The sequence below is a fragment of the Miniopterus natalensis genome, chromosome 10 (assembly GCF_054644295.1).
Source record: "Miniopterus natalensis isolate mMinNat1 chromosome 10, mMinNat1.hap1, whole genome shotgun sequence".
NCBI classification, from domain to species: Eukaryota; Metazoa; Chordata; class Mammalia; order Chiroptera; family Miniopteridae; genus Miniopterus; species Miniopterus natalensis.
Genome location: NC_142090.1, coordinates 80,287,650 through 80,306,580, shown reverse-complemented (window position 1 = coordinate 80,306,580; position 18,931 = coordinate 80,287,650). Strand labels below are relative to the sequence as shown.

Genomic DNA, 18,931 nt, shown 5'->3' with positions numbered 1-18,931 from the left:
ATGCCTCAGTGATTGATTCCTTAGGGAGTAAATTTCAGAGCTTAAACTATTATTTTAACTTTTCGCACTGCTAATTTAAAGGTTTTCCTGTTTGCTGAATTTTGGAGAGATGAGAGGAGTTTATTTTAACCACATAAAATGAAGGAGTGGGGGAAAGCATGTTCCATGGGGGAATCAGTGACGGAGAAGTTGCCAGTTAAATCGTGCCGACAGTGTGATTTGTGTGAGTCCCTTAAGACTATAATGGGATCGTAACAAGGACGTAGAGGCCCCAGGTTCCATGGGTGATGGAGGAGCCTGGGAATGGAACGAAATGGCTATTAGTCTGTGTTGAAATTACTGTCTCAAAGAAACACAGGAGCCCTTACACTGCATAGTTGGCCCTCCGTACCTGTGGGTTTCACATTCAAGGGTTCAACCAACCATAGATAGAAAATATTCTGAAGGGAAAAATTTCTAGAAAGTTCCAAAAAGCAAAACTTGAGTTTGGCAGGCACCAAGCATTATGCTGAATGCACTTAAATGCAGGGATATGTAGGCACACCCTGCTGTGGCTTATGTGCAAATATACGTTATATCCAAATACTATCCATTTTCTATAAAGGCCCAAAGCATCTGTGGATTTTATCTGAGGGGCCCTGGAACCAATGCCCCACGGATACTGAGGGACAGCTGCATGTGTTGAAATCGTCTGCTCCAGAAAACCAAAACTCAGTAATCCTGGAAAACCCAGGCAGAATAATTCTCTGAAGCTGTCCCCTTTTAAAAGCTGCGTATTATTGAACTGCAGAAATCGGACATAAATGGTGCTTTGCGGTAACGTTAGAAGAATCTCTGTTGACTCCATGCTTCCCTTGCCATTCTGCTGCCCCTGCAGTGTCTGGCGCTTCTTAACCGAGCTCCCGGTTTACTTGACTTGCTCCCTTCTGCGCTGTTCCGCCCTGCTCACCACGCACAGTCAGTTGTGTCCCGCTTGGGTTTTCAGATAGCAAGTTTCGTGAACAAGTCAGGCATGGACGCCTCGATTCTGCAGCGGTCCTTGGCCATTCTGGAGTCAATGGTGCTCAACAGCCACGACCTCTACCAGAAGGTGGCACAAGAGATCACCATCGGCCAGCTCATCCCACATCTTCAAGGGTAAGTAAACCAGCCGAGGCCTCTAATGTGGGGAGGGGAGATGCTTCACCCACCATAACCCCCTAGGAAACGTTTTGTATTGGGTTGATTAGAATACAGAAAAGGAATCTAGATTTGGTGTTTCATCCACCGTGCACCACACTCATCATGTCACACGGAAATGGCACAGTTACTTGCCCCTTGGTGAGTTCCATGCCTGTTCTTGGCCCAGTTCTGCCCTCAGAGCCTGGCCCTGAGCAGCCACTAAATTTTGATCAGTGTTGGTAGATATCCATAGAGTTTTACTTTTAACAGGACATAACAGGACAATTTGTTCTCTTAAGTTCTCAACAGAGTCTCTCCTTAGTCATTTAAAACAGTGTTTTCTGTCACACAGCGAGCATATTCAGTCAGCTAAGAATTTTTAAAGGCAGGTTTCCCTCTTGAGGCTTAAGGTTATTGCAGCGACCTTCTTTTGTATGTTATCACATCTGTATTTTTTTCTAGATGCTTTTCTACAAGATGTGGCCCTAGCAGCCTGCTGCCCTTGGGGCTTTCCCCCTTCCCTCTCCCCTCGGGTAACTAGTAAGACTTTCTCTGGTGATACCGGACTGGGAAGGACCCCACTGTACAATGCTGCGTAAATTACAGTGTTTGGGGTTGCAGGTGGCAACAACCACCCTGAGCTTACACAGAACAGAGAATTTAATGAGAGGAGGCTGGATGCTTTTGGAACCCAAGAATAACTTAAGTAGCTAAGCTGTGGGCAGGACACAGGCTGTGGCCTCTGTGGACTCCTCACAACAGGCCTTTTCTCTAGCATTTCTGCTGGCCCGAGTGTGACCAGGTTCCCACTAACTGCCGTCCCTGGTCTCAAGAGGAAACCCAGCTACCCGTTTAGGTGGGGGTGCAGGGTAGAGAGTCAGTAGTTCTCAGTATACCAAAATGTTAGCTGTCATGTTATAATACAAACCACCAAAATGCGTTTGATGTTTTTCTCATTTGGAGAGAGGATGGTCACACCAACTATAGATTGTGGCCTTGGGGAAAATGAACACAGGCTCTAAAATGACGATTTGCGTGAAACCTCTCTAGAAATAATAGCGGTTTCACAGTTCCCTGATTGTGAAATGTATTCTCTTTATGACCTGTGTCTTTCCTGACCCTCGAGGGCATTCCTGTGCACTCACGTGCACTTTGCCAGAATGGAGAGTTTCTTGTTCGCCGAGTGCTGTGCTAAGGATTTTATGTGCATAACCTCATTTTATTCTAAAAACAACCTCTCGAAATAAGTGTGTTCCTACCCAGTGTTTAAGGTGAGGAAACCGTGTCTTAGGGACACCCCACAAACTTGTCCTAGGCCACTCAGACTAGCCTGGGGTGCACTGGGTGCCGCCTCTCCCCAAATCGTCTGGCTTGTAGCTCCTGGCTACGCTTTGTCATGCCTGGGTCCTCCTTACCTGTTTACTCTTCACCGCGTGGCTTCCCTTAGATCTTCCCTCCATTTGGAATTTCTGATTTCATTCAGCGAAAAGCAAATTTGTGAACATAAAAACCTGATTTTGTCATTAAGAAATTTTCATTTTGGAAATAGATGTTTAGAATGTGTAATATCATTGCCATGGAGACAAAGCAGTTTCCTTCATGATAAGCCCAGGACTTGGGGACAGCCAAGCGTACTCCCATATGCTCCATGCATCAGAGCGAGCAGACAGAACATTACACCCACTCACACACACACACACACACACACACACACACACACACACACACACACATTCTGTCCACTGAGTTTGTGCTATGAATCCTAGCAGAGGAGAAGGGAAAGAGCCAGCTGGCCACCTGTCCTTTCTGGGTGATCTCCACCCAGCAGTGTGTTGTCTGATTGTCTGACTAGCTGTAGTAATTTCCCCCACCCCCCCACCATATTCCAGCCTGGTGATGGTTGAAATGTATTCTCAGTATCAACTGTGTTTTCTAGGTCCTGCCTTTTTCTCTCTCTCCTTTGGGGGGAGGTGATCATGAACTTGATCGTGGTCTGACTCAGGGACAGCTTCTCCTGACTGCCTCTATTGTTCTGCATCTCACAGGACAGATCAGGAAATCCAAACTTACACCATCGCAGTGATCAACGCCCTCTTCCTGAAGGCCCCCGATGAGAGGAGGCAGGTGAGCTGCATCACTTTTGTGTGAAGACCATGCCCAAGAATGGCAACTGTTGGTGCAGAGAGAGCCCCCTCCTGCCCATGCCAGGGACTTTCTGGGCCTCCCAGCTCTGGGGATTGACTGGCCAGCCTGGGGTCATTCCCAGGCCCAGGGGGGAAGCAGGTGGAGATGGGCAAGCCTTTGTCCGAGAGAAGACGCTAGGAACGGTCTAGCAGTAGAGCCCTCTCATCAAACAAAACCAATTTAGAAGCTCCAAAACATAAATCTGTGGCAACTCTGCAGCTCAGGTGGAAGCAGAGGTAGAAGCCCTGTGATCTTGTCATTTCCTTGAATGCTCACTGGGACAAGGAAGGTGTTGTCCCCACTATTCTGGTGAGGAAACTGAAGCCTTGAGAGGTGTCAGCTTTGCCCCAGGGCGTGCAGGGTGGAAAGGTTGGAGGACTGGAGGCAGAACATACAGGTAGCTACCACCAGTCGAAATAACCATTCACGCATCCAAGGGGCTCTCTGCTCGATGATATTTCTACTGTATGTGTGTGGATGTGGCGGGGAGGGCCCAGCGATTCATTCCCCCTCCTCTGTGAACCTGTCCGTATGAAACCTACCCTCTGAGACTCTCCTTGTCTGTAGATCTTTGTATTTTCTTCAACTAAGGAAAGAATCGTTATAGAGGGAGGTGTGGAGGAAGTTGAAATTTTTGTCTTGAAATTTAGCTCACACCTGACAATCCATTCATGTTTTTCACAGCTATATAACACACTGTGTTACCTCGGTCACAATTCACTCCATGTAAACGCTGGGTGGAAACATGAGACCTTTCAGTGGTTAGAAGGTGCTCTTGGGAACTCGAGGACAGTTACCAAATATTTGTTTTAGGTGAACTGAGAAAGCTAGCATGCTGATGACCACTGTGTCAAGAATTTTATTGTTTTCATTTTATTTTTTTCACTGTCAAGGTTTTTAAACCTCAGTGATTAAATATAAGGGTTTCTGGTTTCTTTTCCATTTAGGATTGTTTGCTCATTGGGAAGGAGGCTACATTTGCACAGTGAGGGGAATGACTGCAGAGTTTCCTGTGCATTTGGTTGGGTGCTGGCTGGACCCAGGAGGAGCCTGCCCGCACTCTGGGCTGGATTTTTAATGGGGTGGTTTTGCAGATCATTGGTGGGGCTGCTGCTTTATAATTATATCTAAATGCCGAGCTCATGATAATACCTTGCAGCCCAGCTAATCACTGAGCAGCTCTCACATACTCAGAGGCCTTGATGTGGTCATTGGCCCTTTTGGTTTTCATCTGGTCTAAGAAGAAAAAAAAATAGACCTTTCTATTTTAATCAGGAAGAAAGCGCCATTTTCTGCGCACGAGGAAGGGCAAGTTCCCCTGGATTGCCGTTCACCCCTTTCTGAGTGTGTCCTTGTTTTCTTGTTCTCAAGACGTTGGGAGAGAACCTAGTATTAGGATGTGACTTTAATGCCATCCAGCCTTTGGAAACCCTCACAGTATATATATCATTCTCGTCAGCACAGTGGGTCAGCAGGGGGCGCTAGCAAAGCTTAACCTCTAACAGAGTGCTCTGAATTTCCACCCTCTTCTCTCCCGCTTGCTCTCCTTTCTGTGGTGGCACTGGCGCTGTTAGGTTGGTGTAGACAGCAGTGTTGACATCCTTGATTGTCCTCTGACTGTAAGTCCTCACGTTCTCTTCGTTGTTGGCACTAAGCGAGCCCCGAGCCTTCTTTCTGCTCCTGCCCACCCTGCCTGTGCCCCCTCGTCCTTCCTCCCCATCATAGTTGAGTTTCTTCTCTACTCAGTTACTCAGTAAGAGTAGCAACACTAAAAATGCACCCCCCCAAAAAAAAACCCACATTCCAGTGTCTTCCTGAATATGAGCAGTATTTTTATTTTTGAATGTTTGCAACAAGATTTCATCCAACTGTATAATTTCCCCTTCGTAGCCATTTGTCAATATTTAGAAAGGGCATCTGGGAATCATTTCATTTCATAAATGCCATCCAGCAGTCCTGTGTGCCAGTCGGGCAGCCAAAGCCCCAAGCAGGACTTGCAGAGCAGGAGTGGCTGTGCTGCGTGTGAGCTCTGCAGCTCGGCATTTGCCCAGATGTTCGTCCTTTGCTGGAACCCCAGCCACTCGGTTCACTCACATAGACTACTTCCGAGTCCTGGGGCGTGTACTCGTTGCTCTTTGGTTTTGCACAGATTGAGATGAAATTGAAAAGACTTAGATCTTTAAAGTGATGCCCCTCCACTGTTGATTCTCACGGTGCAGGCACATGCTGCCTCGTCCAAGTGCTCTGCGCGTAAATAGTCCAATAGGCGTGATGAGCCTTTCCAGTGGGGACCATTGCTTTCATTTTCAGGGCTTGGATACTTTGTATCCATCATTCAAAAAGACTGCAAGTGCCAGAATTTCTTTCTTTGCTTTTGGACATGACTTTGTTTTCTAAATAGAACATTCAAAAAATAATCTGAATACCACTGCCTCTCAGAGCCCATTCTTTCACAAGAAATACTGCTGGTATCCAGTTGGGAAGCACCCCCCAGGATCAAGTTATTCTGGACGGGGTTGAAAAGGATCTTTCTAACCTCAGCTTTGGTGGGGGGGCATGTTTTCCTTCGACAGGAGATGGCGAACATTCTGGCTCAGAAGCAGCTGCGCTCCATCATCCTAACGGTGAGTCCTCGTGGGCGGTGTCCAGGTCCACTTGGCTAGGGAGGAGGGCTGGCGTGTTTGTGTATCTCCTGGTCTGGCTCGAGTCTGCGGTTTGTCCTGTGACTTGCTTCTGCAGTGGAGCAGTAGGAACTAGGACGCAAGGGACAATGCGATTCTGGAAGTGGAATAAACAAAGCTTTCCCACAGGAATGCCTCCCCGACTGGAGGGTGGGGTCTCTGTAACGCTCTAGAGAGGAAGGCCTCTGGCAGGAGGGGCTGGGAGCCTTTCTGTGGGGCAGAGTTTTTTTATAACCCCCAGGGCTTTAGCTTTGCCGAAACTTAGCTTTAAGGAAATTGGGGGCTCTGTGATTTCAAAACTCCATGAGTTTGAGCTTATGCTGTGTTTAACGAGGGAGCTAGCCGGGAACATATCAGACCCTGGGAGATGTCCTGAAATTTTATCATCATTTTCCTGGGCTCCTTTGCCAGAGAAAGGCAGGAAAGACACACAGGGAAGCTACTCAACGCAAACATGACCAGAAACCTCAGTGGGAAAGTGGGCCTATGTGTTAGGGTGTGAGTGTGTGAAAATAAATCAAACAGCAAGATTTCCCCGGGCCTTATTTGCTACTGGACTTACAACTAAAGTTCGAAAGAAGGGTGTGTGAGTGATTCCAAAGAGGAGTTCTGTTAGCTTGTGAGTGTGGATACACACACACACTCACACACACATGCACACAGACACGCACAAACATGCACTCACACACGCACACTCAGGCACATAGATGCACACGCACATACACACTCGCACACAGACACGCACGCGCACATACATGCACACACGTGCTTTGTCTTTTATTTTCAGTTACAGTTTATATTCACTGTTTCCTTGTATTAGTCTCAGGTGTACAGCGTAGAGGTTAGACGGTCACATACTTTACAAAGTGATCCCCCCGATATTTCCAGTGCCTACCTGGCACCCTACACGGTTATTACAGCATTACTGACGGTATCCCCTGTGCTGTACTTACATCCCCATGACTGTTCTGTAACTGCCAAGCTGTACTTCTTAATCCCTTCACCTTTTTCACCCGGCCCCCCAATGCCCCTCCCCTCTGGCAACCATCAGTCTGCTCTCTGTATCTATGAGTCTGTTTCTGTTTTGTTTGTTAGTTTATTTAGTTTTTAGGTTCCACACATAAGTGAAATCATATGGTATTTGTCTTTGTCTGACTTATTTCACTCAGCACAATACCCTCTAGGCCCATCCACGCTGTCACAAATGGTAAGATTAGGCCACCTTATAATTATACCATATACAGAATAATATAAAAATGGATTAAAGACTTAAACGTCAACACCCATAAACTTTGGGTACTGAGTGTATAGGATGAATGAACATTCTGTTCCGGAGATGAAAGGATATGGGGCTTCATTCCACCCTCCCAGCCCGTCCCCTTGCTCCCACCCCTCAGCCTCCCTAAGCTTGGGCCCGGGACTCCCCCTGGTCCTCTCTCTTCTCTCCCACCTCCTTCAATGGGCTGTTGGGACACGTGCTCACAGCCAGGGTGGGGTTCAGGTTGGGCGCTCCTAGGGAAAGTCCTTCCAGACAGCAGGACGTGGTTGGTCTAGCATATTCAAAATAACGGACTTGAATGGTTGTTTCCCCACTTTGACCTGTCGTGTTGAAGGCACAGCTGTGGACTCTGCCAGAGAGGATGTCTGTTAGTCCGAAGTGTTGAGTCCCATTTCAGACCCAGTGCTGGGGGGAGAGGGAGGAGAGGCCCACCCATCTTGTCTCCTGCCGTTGCTTTTATGTGTGTTCCCTTTTGTTCTGTTTCTAAGAGGAGTGTCATTTTACTTCTCATTTAGTCCTTAATAGGAGAGTGAAGTAATGCGCATGAATTCTCTCACTGCACCGGGGTGGTCTCCTTAGTGAACTGAACTAACCACACATCTCATAGGGACTTCACTTGTGTGTGTTGCTTCTGAAATGTTTCCTCATTTAGCAGTGGGATCACCTGTCAGAGACAGCTGTAGGGAGAGATGGTGGCAAACATCTTCCCCGTCTATCCCTACATGTGTGCGAGGCAATCCACAGTTCCCTTCAAGATCCACTCATTTCAGGCACGCCTTCCTTGGTTTATAGTGCCAGAGTCCCCCGTGCATTTCAAGTGCCCCCATCTCTTCCCCCTGCACACAGGAGGACTTTTCCTGGTTTCTGGCCTAAAGATCTAGGAGCCTTATTGGGCCCTGGACTGTAAAGGCAAGCTCCAAGGTCACCTGTGTCTCACCTTTCTTCTGAATCATAATCCCCACCTACATCCCCCAGGCCTCCAAGTGAAGACTGAGGTACTGCTTGGCATCACGATGGGGGTTAGCTTGTGTTGTTTGCCTTTTCTTTCTTCCATTTTTTTAAATTTAAATTTAAATTTGTGAACCACCTCCCCAGCACGTCATCCGAGCTCAGCGGGCCATCAACAATGAAATGGCACATCAGCTGTATGTGCTCCAGGTGCTGACCTTCAACCTGCTGGAGGACAGAATGATGACCAAGATGGACCCCCAGGACCAGGTGAGCGCTCGCTGCGCAGCAGGACGGGCACGGCGAGAATGCGTCACCCAGGCTCTCCTCTTGGGCTGCTCCGAAACCAGACTTCACATGACCATAGGATTGATCTGTGCAATCTCAGAACTGGGGGAATGGATTTAAACTGTAGGTGAACCTAGGATCAGAAAATAGATTGCATCATTTCCTTACACATCAAACTCCTGCATATGCTTTCTTTATTGGATAAGAAAGCTTGACATCACATAGCCGTGGCCCTTGCCCTTGGCCCCTTTGCCCTCAATGGTAATGGCTTTGGTCAAGTTCCCAGACAACAGGGCCACGTGGCAGCTCTGTGTGATGTGATTCTGCAGGTTGAGGATATGATTTCCACTCTCCAGCAGTCAGTCCGGAGGTGATGGGCCCAGGTCACACCTGGTTTCTGGGCTTGCATTGGTGGTAGTTGGCTACTTGCTGTAGTTCTCTCTAGGGCTCTCGCTGTGCACAGAAGGTTACGTCTCCATCCAGAAGGCTCTGGGGAACTTCAGTGAGTGAGGCAGCTGGAAGCCCTGCCCCTGCACATTTTCAGCTTAAACAGCGCTGCAGCTTTGGAATGGAAAACACTCCTTGCTGGCACGTGAGGGCCTGATGGATCGCAGATGTGCCCGGCACAAGTGAAGTGTGTGACCGCCGCTGCGCTTCCTCCATGGCGCAAGGCCATGTGATTGGGAGTGATGGAGAGGCTTGGAGAGGCCCCTGGCCAGGCTGAGTGCTGTCATCTCAAAGAGATGAGACCATCACTTACCTCTTCTAGTGAAGGGAGGCAATGCCTCTGAATGGGAACAGCCCTGCCTGTTTATAAACCAGTCCTTTTATTTATTTAAAGTATCTTTTTTTATTATGGTAAAATCTACATAAAACCTACCACTTTAACCATTTTTCAGGCTTGTTTCTGCGAAGGCTCTTCTCAGTAGTTAGGGGTCCCTCGTCATCTGAATACTGTTCATGAACACTGCCTTCCTCTTCTCTGTGTTTCTAACAGTGAGTTACCCCCAAGTTCTCGAGCTTGGCTTTCTCCGGTCCCAAGCCTCCCATCACAGTGGGGCTCCTTTAAGAACTCCAGACAGTTGATACAAGTATTCCAAATGGCTTGGCCAGGATGACTGTAGAACAATCCAGGGCTGACCAGCAGAGCGAGCGGCAGGGCGAGAAGGAGTGTGCAGAGCCCAGCATACACACTGGACGTCTTCTGTTTTTTTTCTTTTCTCCTGAATGCAGTAATTCATGTCAGCCCCCATGGGAACGGGGTGTACGTAATGCTGCACACTGAACACAGCTCTCCTCTGCTTTCCTCCCTCACACCCGCAGGCTCAGAGGGACATCATATTTGAGCTTCGAAGAATTGCTTTCGATGCGGAGTCTGAACCCAACGCCAGCAGCGGCAGCATGGAGAAGCGCAAGTCCATGTACACCCGGGATTATAAGAAGCTTGGCTTCATTGTAAGTATGCCGAGCCCACTCAGGGCCCTCCTTCCTCCCAGCGCCCGGGGGCTGACCTCGGCTGCCTGCGTAGCTGATGTCCCTCCTCCGAGCGTGTGGTCCGCTTGCGCCTCGAAGAACTGTTTCACATTTTCCAGATGTTTAGCTGGTTTAAGCGGGATCACATGAAAATCCCTTCCTGGCTGCAGCCAAGTGGAATAACTTGCACAAGTGTGACTAATACCGCGTTTGTTTACTCAGCCCCGATTGAGTGTAACCAAGAGTAGTGAGCCTGGAGGCATCCAGATTTCATTCAATCTCCACGAGATGCTTAGGGTCCTATTTTGAATGAAGTGGGTGCTGGCAAGAGGGGGTGAAAATGATCACTGGGTTAGAGGTTGGATTACTTACATCTATTTCATATCAACATCGAATTGAGAGTGTCCTGGAATTCAAGCACAAGGAAATGTATGCAAACAGACAATTTCCTAAAAGTTTTGTCTGGCTGAAAACACTAATAGGATGTCTCCAAGGTTTTCTCTTTTTCAATTTGCAACTCAGAAGAACACAGCTTGTCCTGAGTATGAATCTGTTTCATTCTTACCTTTCCTACCATCACCTTTCTGTGTGACCTTGAGCTGATTAAGCTCAAATTCTGCAGATGTGAAGTTGGGGTTCCCTTTCAACCTCCATTGTAAATGACAAAAAATGAGCTTTGGGCTTTAGTGATCATCAATCACCAGGCATTATTTTATAATTGCGAGCACTGTTTCCTTGAACACACACACGCAGATACTGATGTTTGTACACATCGATAGCATGCTGTGTGTGTTGTTTGGGAAACCTTGTCTTTTGTGGGAACTGTCTCTGCTTCTCACATGGGTTCAGATGAACTGGTTCTCATTACTGAGGGGTTTTTCATTAGTTGGATGTACTTCGGTTTATTGAGCCAAGCCCCTTTCCTAAGCATTTCAATGCTTTGAAATTGCCATCAAGTCTATAACGAACATCGTTGCTGCCCATTTCTGCATGTCCATGACCCTGATATCTGGATAAATTTGCGGCACTGTCGTTTCTACGGTACGTACTTATAAGGCTTTCAATATTACCAGAGTGCTCTTGAGTATTTTCCATTTTAACCAGCAGTGGGTTAGAGCGATTATGTTTTTGAATCTTTCCAATAATGTTAAACTTAAAAAAACTCAAACAGTCTGAACTCTTGTTTTTGGTGGCAGTCTTAGCAGTAAGAATACTTGCCAAATGTCGCGTTCACCTTTGCAATGTGCTTTGCGGACCTATTCTGATATCATTTTTATTCCACCACATCCTGTATTTTACCTGTGACCTCCCACTTGATCTTTTAGTTGACTCTGTTGTTGTTTTTAAATTTTAGCAACCAGTTTTATGACTGGTGGGCCAGGTGAGAGTTTCCTATGCCAGGTGTGTGTTGATGATCGAGGTGGGTGGGTGGCCCTGGCCCCACTCTCACCTACCTGCGTGTTGGCAGAACCTGTTTTCCAGGGATTCAGCCAAGGGAACGTGGGCAGGGCTCATGTTCTACCTCACCCTCTATTCTTTCCAAGTTCACTTTTGTGTGTTGAGCAAATCACCAGGGAAGCTTGGCAAACTCACCCAGTCCTCTTCACCCTTAAGTCACATCAAAACTGCCAGGGCACGTGCATCTCAAATGCTCCCAGTTATTCCGAATGTCGTGGTGAGAGGGGTGTGTGCCTGAGTGACTGCCATTTCATCTCCCTCCTGGATTTCTGGTATGTTTGAACCATATAGAAAAGTGCAAAATTCTAGCTCTTTACACCTACTGCTTCCCGGCCCCCAAACCCTTCTTGTCTGCCCCAGGTCCTAGTGGGTTTTGTCGGGGCCAGTTGGATCCCACAATGTATGTACAATGTCATTTCTCCTTCTGGCCAAGTATGGGAGGGACGGAGAGAGAGGGCAGAGCACTTGGTGGGACCCAGGTTATTACAGGTTCTCTGATTACTGGTCTCTGAGAAGGGTATTCAGAACTGGGGTGGAGGGAGGAGGCCCCTCCTCTTTATCATCAGGCTCTGGTCCCGTGTGAAATCACCGGGTGTCCCATGCGGCAGACTCAGTGCAGCTCCACGTGTCTTCACATGACTGTTCATTTCCCCACAATTTCATGTTTATCTGTTTCATTTTCAGTGTCCCCTGAATGTTCTGTGTCATGAATACTTTTATGAAAAAAGGCGTTTTTTTAAAACTGGAAGTTAATTTGATGTACGTTTAAGGCCTTTACCACATATGTGGCCTCCTAAGAGCTTGAGAAGTGATTTTAGAAAAAGCAAAGACCTTGGGCCGAGAGTGACCAAAAGAGAGTGTTGGCTTCCCTTGTTTTTCCTGGGCTCTTTTCTGTTTCCGTGTCACGCCCTTCCCCTGAAACTCCTCCCAGGCCCCCTCTTCCATGAGAGAGTGAGAAGTTGGAAAGATTAGTTAGTAAGGATTTCTCATCACAGCAGCTCTGACAGGCGGAGGTTTTGGTGGAGCAGGTGGGCCAGCCTGAAGCAGACTGCCTCGGAGAAGGGAACCGCGTGCTTCCCGCGCCACCTAGAGGCCCCTGCAAACCGCTGCGAGCGCGAGATTGCTGTTTCTCGGTTCATGTCTCCCAAGTAGGCAGAGCCCAGCAAGGATTAAATGGCAAGTTTGGGGAGTTTAGTGGGCCTAGATTTGACTTTTGTCTTTCCTACTTACAAGGCTGGGCCAGCGGGCCAGTGATTCAACCTATTTGGGTGTCAGTTTTCTCTTGTAAACTGGGCAGGTAAGTTGTTGGAGGCCCTGCTAGACCTCCTACCAGGGATGGGCACAGCCCCTGGGTGGTGGTTACCACCTGGCAAATGGCACTTCCCTTCCTTGCTTTCAGGGGGCAGGTATCATGGAAATCATAGGCAGCTTTTTAAGTTTTCCAAACTAGAAGAGGCCGTGCCTCCAAGGAGGCAAGAAGAACAGTTTGTTAAAGGATCTTAAAGCACAGTGCCCTGGAGAAACAGGCAGGCCCCACATTCCCCCTCAGCACAGCGTCTAATGGGGCAGATCTTACTGATGAAACAGTGCTCAAATCTCAACCTGAAGGTGCTAAGTGGCTTATATGTTCAGTCATAACACAGAAAAGCACCTGCTTTTATTTATTTTTATTTTTAAAAACATATTTTTACTGATTTCAGAGAGAGCAGAAGGGAGAGGGAGAGAGAGACAGAAACATCAATGATGAGAGAGTCATTGATTGGTTGCCTCCTGCACGCCCCCCGAGCCCGCAGCCTGGGCATGTGCCCTGACCAGGAATCTAACCGAGATCTCCTGGATCATAGATCAGTGCTCAACCGCCGAACCACACTGGCCGAGCAAAAGCTCTTGCTTTTAAACAGAGCTGCTGAGCCCTGACCAGGTGGCTTTGTTGGTTGGAGCATCATCCTGTTCACAAAAAAGTTGCAGATTTGATTCCTAGTCAGGGCACTTGCCGCCTCGCCTTGTACTTTTATGTTATGGAAACAGCTTCTTTCCTTCAACCTGATGAACCACTGCTAGCTTCAGACTTTTCTTCTGCAGCTTCCTATCTCTAAGGAGTTAGCTAACCCTGAGCAGGGGGGCTGTCCCTCTAAAGTCAGCAAGGACTCAAGATATCAAAGTACCACAAAATACAAAAAACATTTTAGAAATGATTAATATAGATTCACATTCAAATTTTTGGAGGATTTTTCTACCTTCTTGGGTGACAGGAGATAATTATGCATAGTTATACAAGTATAATTATATATAATTCCAAATGCAGTGCATGGTGTCATTCTCATATATTTTTTTCTGAAATACAGTTGGCAGGGAATGACGTGAGATGCATATTTATACCCCGTTTCCTCCATCTCCATCTCTGTCCCTGTCCCATACCACAGAAGGGAGCATCTTAGTCTAAATGCTGCTGGAATTCAACAGTCACTATGAGAGGGCGACATCGGGCCGAAGCTCGGCCCTGGGTTCAGGTTGCCAGGGGTCAATTCCTGACTCTCCCACCCCCAGGCTGAGTGACTTGGGCAAGTTACTTGACATTTTCACGTCTCCGGTTTTTCATCTTCAAAATGGGGCATAAAGGTTCTCTCTACCAATAGGTTTGTTATATGAATTAAATTAGTAGGTACTTGTAAGTCCTACAGAACAGTGCCTGGCATGTAGGAAGCAGACTATGAATTTAGATGCTATTATGATGATGGGACAGTTGCTATTAATATTATTATTGGGACATTGCCCAGTGCCCCGCGACGCTGTGACAGCAGTGATGGGGGACTGGGACAGCTCTAAGTTGTCCCAGGAAGATGATGAGAAAACGGGGTTTGAAGGAACCCTTGAAGATAGAAGAAAACCATGTGCTTGGGGAACTGCAAATCGTTAGTTATAGCCAATGTTGATGGAGAGACAGGTGGAGCTGGCTTTGCGGGTGAGGGGTGAGGGGCAGATTACAGAGAAACTTAAATTCAAAGGAGCGGGAAATACATTCAGCCCTCATTGTTCACGGAGCCCGCGCTAGCAAATTCACCCCCTCGCTAAATTTTACTTGTGACCTACAAGTCAGTTGTCATGGCATTTGCAGACATACACGGGAAAATGCATGAAGGGCAGAAAATTTGAGTTGCCGGACAGGCACAGGGGGTCACACAAGGTGACACTCTGTCCTCTTGTCCCAGCTCTCCTGCCATAAACAAGCGTCGTTCTCGCAGCCCAGCCAGGGCCACGTTGTTTGAAATGTTGTGCTTTGTGTTGGTGCTGTTGCTATTTGGTCCCCAAGCCTCCTGCTGAAGTGCTGGCCAGTGTCCCGAGCGCCCCAGTCTGTGCTGTGCCTTATCAAGAAGACATATGTTGGATGACCTTAGTTCAGATGTGAGTCACAGACCCGTTCCGAAAGGTGTTAATGAGTCAACAGCATGGGTTAAACATGTACTTTATGGAGAAACACGTGGAGAACAGGTCTGTGTTGATCAGTGACAAAAATCTGTGACCAGAGGCTCAGAGGACCCCAGCCCTGAGTCTCCCTGAAAGGCCATGCCCCAGCGCTCCTTATTCAGGGCTCATGGTGACTTCGTAAGACATGACTGTGAGAAACGAGGAGACTCTGCTGCACTGGCAGTCCCTGGGGGCTTTCGGGTCGGTGTCCTAGCCATGAGTCTTGTGTGTGACAAGGGGGGAAGAGAAAGTTGCCCTTTACCTGCTCACAGGCACGTGGGACATTAGAGACCATCTGCCAATCATTGGCGTTGCTCAGGATAGTTGCCGGGGAGAACATACCCCACTGTGACTGCTGTGCCAAAATACTGCCCCTGAGATCCAGTGGATTGTCATTCTGCAATGAAATCTTCATTCTAAAATCATTCTACACACAGGAGAACTCAGCCTGTGGTTGGGTGTGGCTTATGTTTCTGCGTCATTCCCAGCAGAACTTTCTCAGGTCTTGTCACTGAGAATGAGATTCGGTCCCTTGAAGTCCAAGGACAGCATTAGTGAGAATCTAGAATCTGCATGTGTGAATCACAGGGTAAATTACGACATTTACCTGATTTTCATGGGGCCCCTACCCTTCACAACAAGGCATTTCTGGAAACTGCAGAGTAAAGTAGATTTTTTATAAAATAAATCACTTTTCCCCATGTGAATGGTTTAATAATCAGGATAGTATTCCAAACCAGGCACTTTGCTTTCATATATTGAAAATATGACTCAATAGCCCAGCAGACGTGGCTCAGTGGTTGAGCATCAACCTATGAACCAGGAGGTCACTGGCTCCATTCCTGGTCAGGGCACATGCCTGGGTTGTGGGCTCGATGCCCAGTAGGGGGCGTGCAGGAGGCAGCCGGTCAGTGATGTTTCTCATTGATGTTTCGGTCTATCCCTCTCCCTTCCTCTCTCTCTAAAAATCAAGAAACATGTTCTTTAAAATATGATTCATAAACAGTAGGTCATAAAAGCAAAGGGCACCTAACACTTTTTTAAATTGTCACTCACTGAAATTCTCTAATTCTAGCCACACAATTTAAGAGATCCCGGTGTGGGCTGGGGTGCTCTGCCCAGAAGCTTGGTCACATGTAGCCAGTGCACCCAGCCCTAGACGATCCCTCCCACCTGAGGGACCATTTGGGCCATTGGCAAAGGGTTTAGCAGTGACTGAGACCCTGCACTGTTCAGTTCAGATGAACTTACGTGCCTGTTCCTTGGGACCAGATCCTCTATTTTATGCCTCATTTTCTCTGCCCTCTGGTCCAGTCTGGTCAGACACCCCTTACCAATCTGAAATACAAAGCCTTAGCCCTACTCATTTCTAGTCTTGCTCCATCCTGGTATAACTAGCCAGGAAATCCATCACTAGTGAACCCGGAGCAGAATCAGCCACCAGATGGTGCCAAACCATAGCCATTAGCTTCCAACCAGCCCAGCAGAGCTCGGAGGACCAGCCTGGATGACGACACTCAGTTACCTCACAGACCTGCTGATCAGCCAGCAGAGCGTGAAGTTATAGGGACAAGACAAGGGCCTTAGGAGCCCTGCAGGGGGGTCTCTGTGGCCCTCACCCAGGCCTCACAGGGACTAGGAGCATCTAAAATGACGAGCGGGCCTGGCCGGTGTGTTTCAGTTGGTTGAGAGTCCTCCCGTGCACCAGGAGGTACCCGGTTCGATTCCCGGTCAGGGCACATGCCCAGGTTGTAGGTGGACTCGATTCCCAGTAGTGGGCTTGCAGGAGGCAGCCAATTGATGTTTCTCTCTCATTGAAGTTTTTATCCCTGTCTCTCTCCCTTCCTCTCTCTGACATAAAAAATAAAAGGCATGTTTTAAAAAATAATAATAAGTAAAATGACCAGCAGGCCTCCCTGTTGAGTGAGTTTGCCTTCTGCTCCTGGCTGATGAGCTGTTATCTAGTCCCCACATCTCATTTCTTTCAGCAACAAATTCATTGCCGCAGTAATAATTGAGCTTCTCCTCTTGTCTTTTTCTGCTGTAATGAATTTTAACTGTAGGCCTAATTTCTCAGGGGTAACTATTGAAAACCGAGCGAGGAGACAGGTGTCTCCGCTCCTGTTTTCCCCACTCCTTTCCTGTTCAGCACCTGTTTCCCAAAGTTCATTCTTCTCCTGTTAGAGCCGAATTTGTTTTCTGGCCCCTAGGGGGTGCTCCTGACAAAGGCATGTGTGTTCCTTACTATCCAGGCCGAAGGTGTTTGTATGAGGAGCAGCTGTGATGTGCCTGAGACGGTGGAGTGCTTAGTGAGGTCTTTCAAAACAAGGTTCAGCCCCGCCGGGCATGGCTCAGGGGTTGAGCATTGACCTAAGGACCGAGGGGGCCGCAGTTCGTATTCCCGGTTGGGGCATGTGCCCGGGTTGCGGGCTTGATCCCCAGTCAGAGGTGTGCAGGAGGCAGCCAATCAATGACTCATCATTGATGTCTCCATCTCCGGCTCTCCCTCCCCTTTCCTCTCCCTGAAGTATATAAATACATATTTCTTTAAAAAACAAAACAAAACAAGGTTTAGAAAAACCCTGCCCCAGCTAAAACCTTCCACCTCCCACTTTTGGCTTAAAACTCACAAAACATTGCCCCCGATAAAACATGGCTGTGGCCGCCTGCATCACCCTGTACACCAAGACGCTGCAGGTTCAACTCCAGTAAGGGCACACACCTAGGTTGAGGGTTTGGTTCCTGGTAGGGACTCGTTGGAGACAACCAATCTCCCTCCCCCTCCTCCACCCCCTCCCTTCTCTCTCTCTCTCTAAGAGTAAAAATAAAATAAAAAACGTATCTTCAGGCGAGGATTACAAACAGCAGGGCTGTGGCAGGGAGCAATCTATTAAGCAGTGTTACTTGTTACCCTTTTAGCACATGGTGCACACTTCCTTGGCATTATTTCTTTGTAGCTGGAACTTTGGATCCGAAAGGCACCATCCAGCAGGTGCACGGGTGATGCGTGGGGGACGTGGGCTTTGTAGCATGTGAACAGGTCATTTCACTTGCCACTGACCTTGCCCAGCCTGGACCACCGTCCTCGGGCAGACTGCCCGGTGCTGCATGCCAGCTGCCCTGCCGTGTGGCCGTGGGCAGTGCACCCAGCCTCTGCTCTGCAGCCTCCTCAGGAGCAAGGCCCGCCCACGCTGCTTATGGGCACTGAGTTACCTGTGTCGTCCTCACACACCTGCCTGGCACTAGGAGTTTTAGGTAAACTTTCACTGTTGCCGTCGCGTTGGACTCGGTGGTTGTACAAGTCGGGGTCTGCGTGTCTGCCCCGAAGAGCTGGGACGGCACCCGTCTCACCGTGGCTGGCAGGTCAGGGCAGAGGCCAGCGGACCCAGGGAGGCATCCAGGGCCCCGTGGACCCGACACAGCATGCAGAGCCGCTTCTGGGGTCCTGGTGTGAGGAGGGCTGGGGTGCGGGGAGGCCCTGTGTGCGGGCGCCTTAGACGGGCCCTGGAGGGACAGAGAGGGACGGGTGTGTCGTGCGCTTACCCACGGGAAAGAAGAAGTGGGTAGGGGAGTAAGTGTGGAATGGATTATACGTGTTTGCTTGAGATGCATAAAATAAATTGAACCGGGAGGGGTGCACACAGGCTTATCACCTGCCACCCCCGTCAGGGTTTTATTTACCAACAAGAATCCAGGCCTGGCCGGCATGGCTCACTGTAAACACTGTTTGCTGCAGCAGGAGGCTGCCACTGAATTCTCTCATTGTTTCAGGGCCTGTGTCCCCTTTGCCCTCTACTCGCACGACAGGAAATGCCATCTGCTAGGTGCTGGTTGAGCTGAGGAAGGGCCCCTGGTCAGTTTGGGAGATTTGGGTTCAGTGAAAACAGTCAGTGGAAACCTGTTTGCTGCATCAAGTGTGGGCACTCATGTGTAAATGAGGAAGCCGTTCACTTAGCCCCAGCATTGTAACCATGGGAGCCATTCTCTGCCCAGC

At 48.4% G+C, this 18,931-nt stretch overlaps 1 protein-coding gene across 1 annotated transcript in view; it reads left to right on the top strand.

Annotated features, from left to right (window-relative positions):
• The window catches only part of ELMO1 (engulfment and cell motility 1), a 272,460-nt gene that overhangs the window by 71,767 nt on the left and 181,762 nt on the right, over positions 1–18,931 (top strand). Inside the window, exons 8-12 of the mRNA XM_016222320.2 lie at positions 986–1,137; positions 3,207–3,285; positions 5,919–5,969; positions 8,401–8,523; positions 9,865–9,996. Coding sequence (XP_016077806.1) covers positions 986–1,137; positions 3,207–3,285; positions 5,919–5,969; positions 8,401–8,523; positions 9,865–9,996 — 537 coding nt within the window. The remainder of the gene's footprint in view (positions 1–985; positions 1,138–3,206; positions 3,286–5,918; positions 5,970–8,400; positions 8,524–9,864; positions 9,997–18,931) is intronic.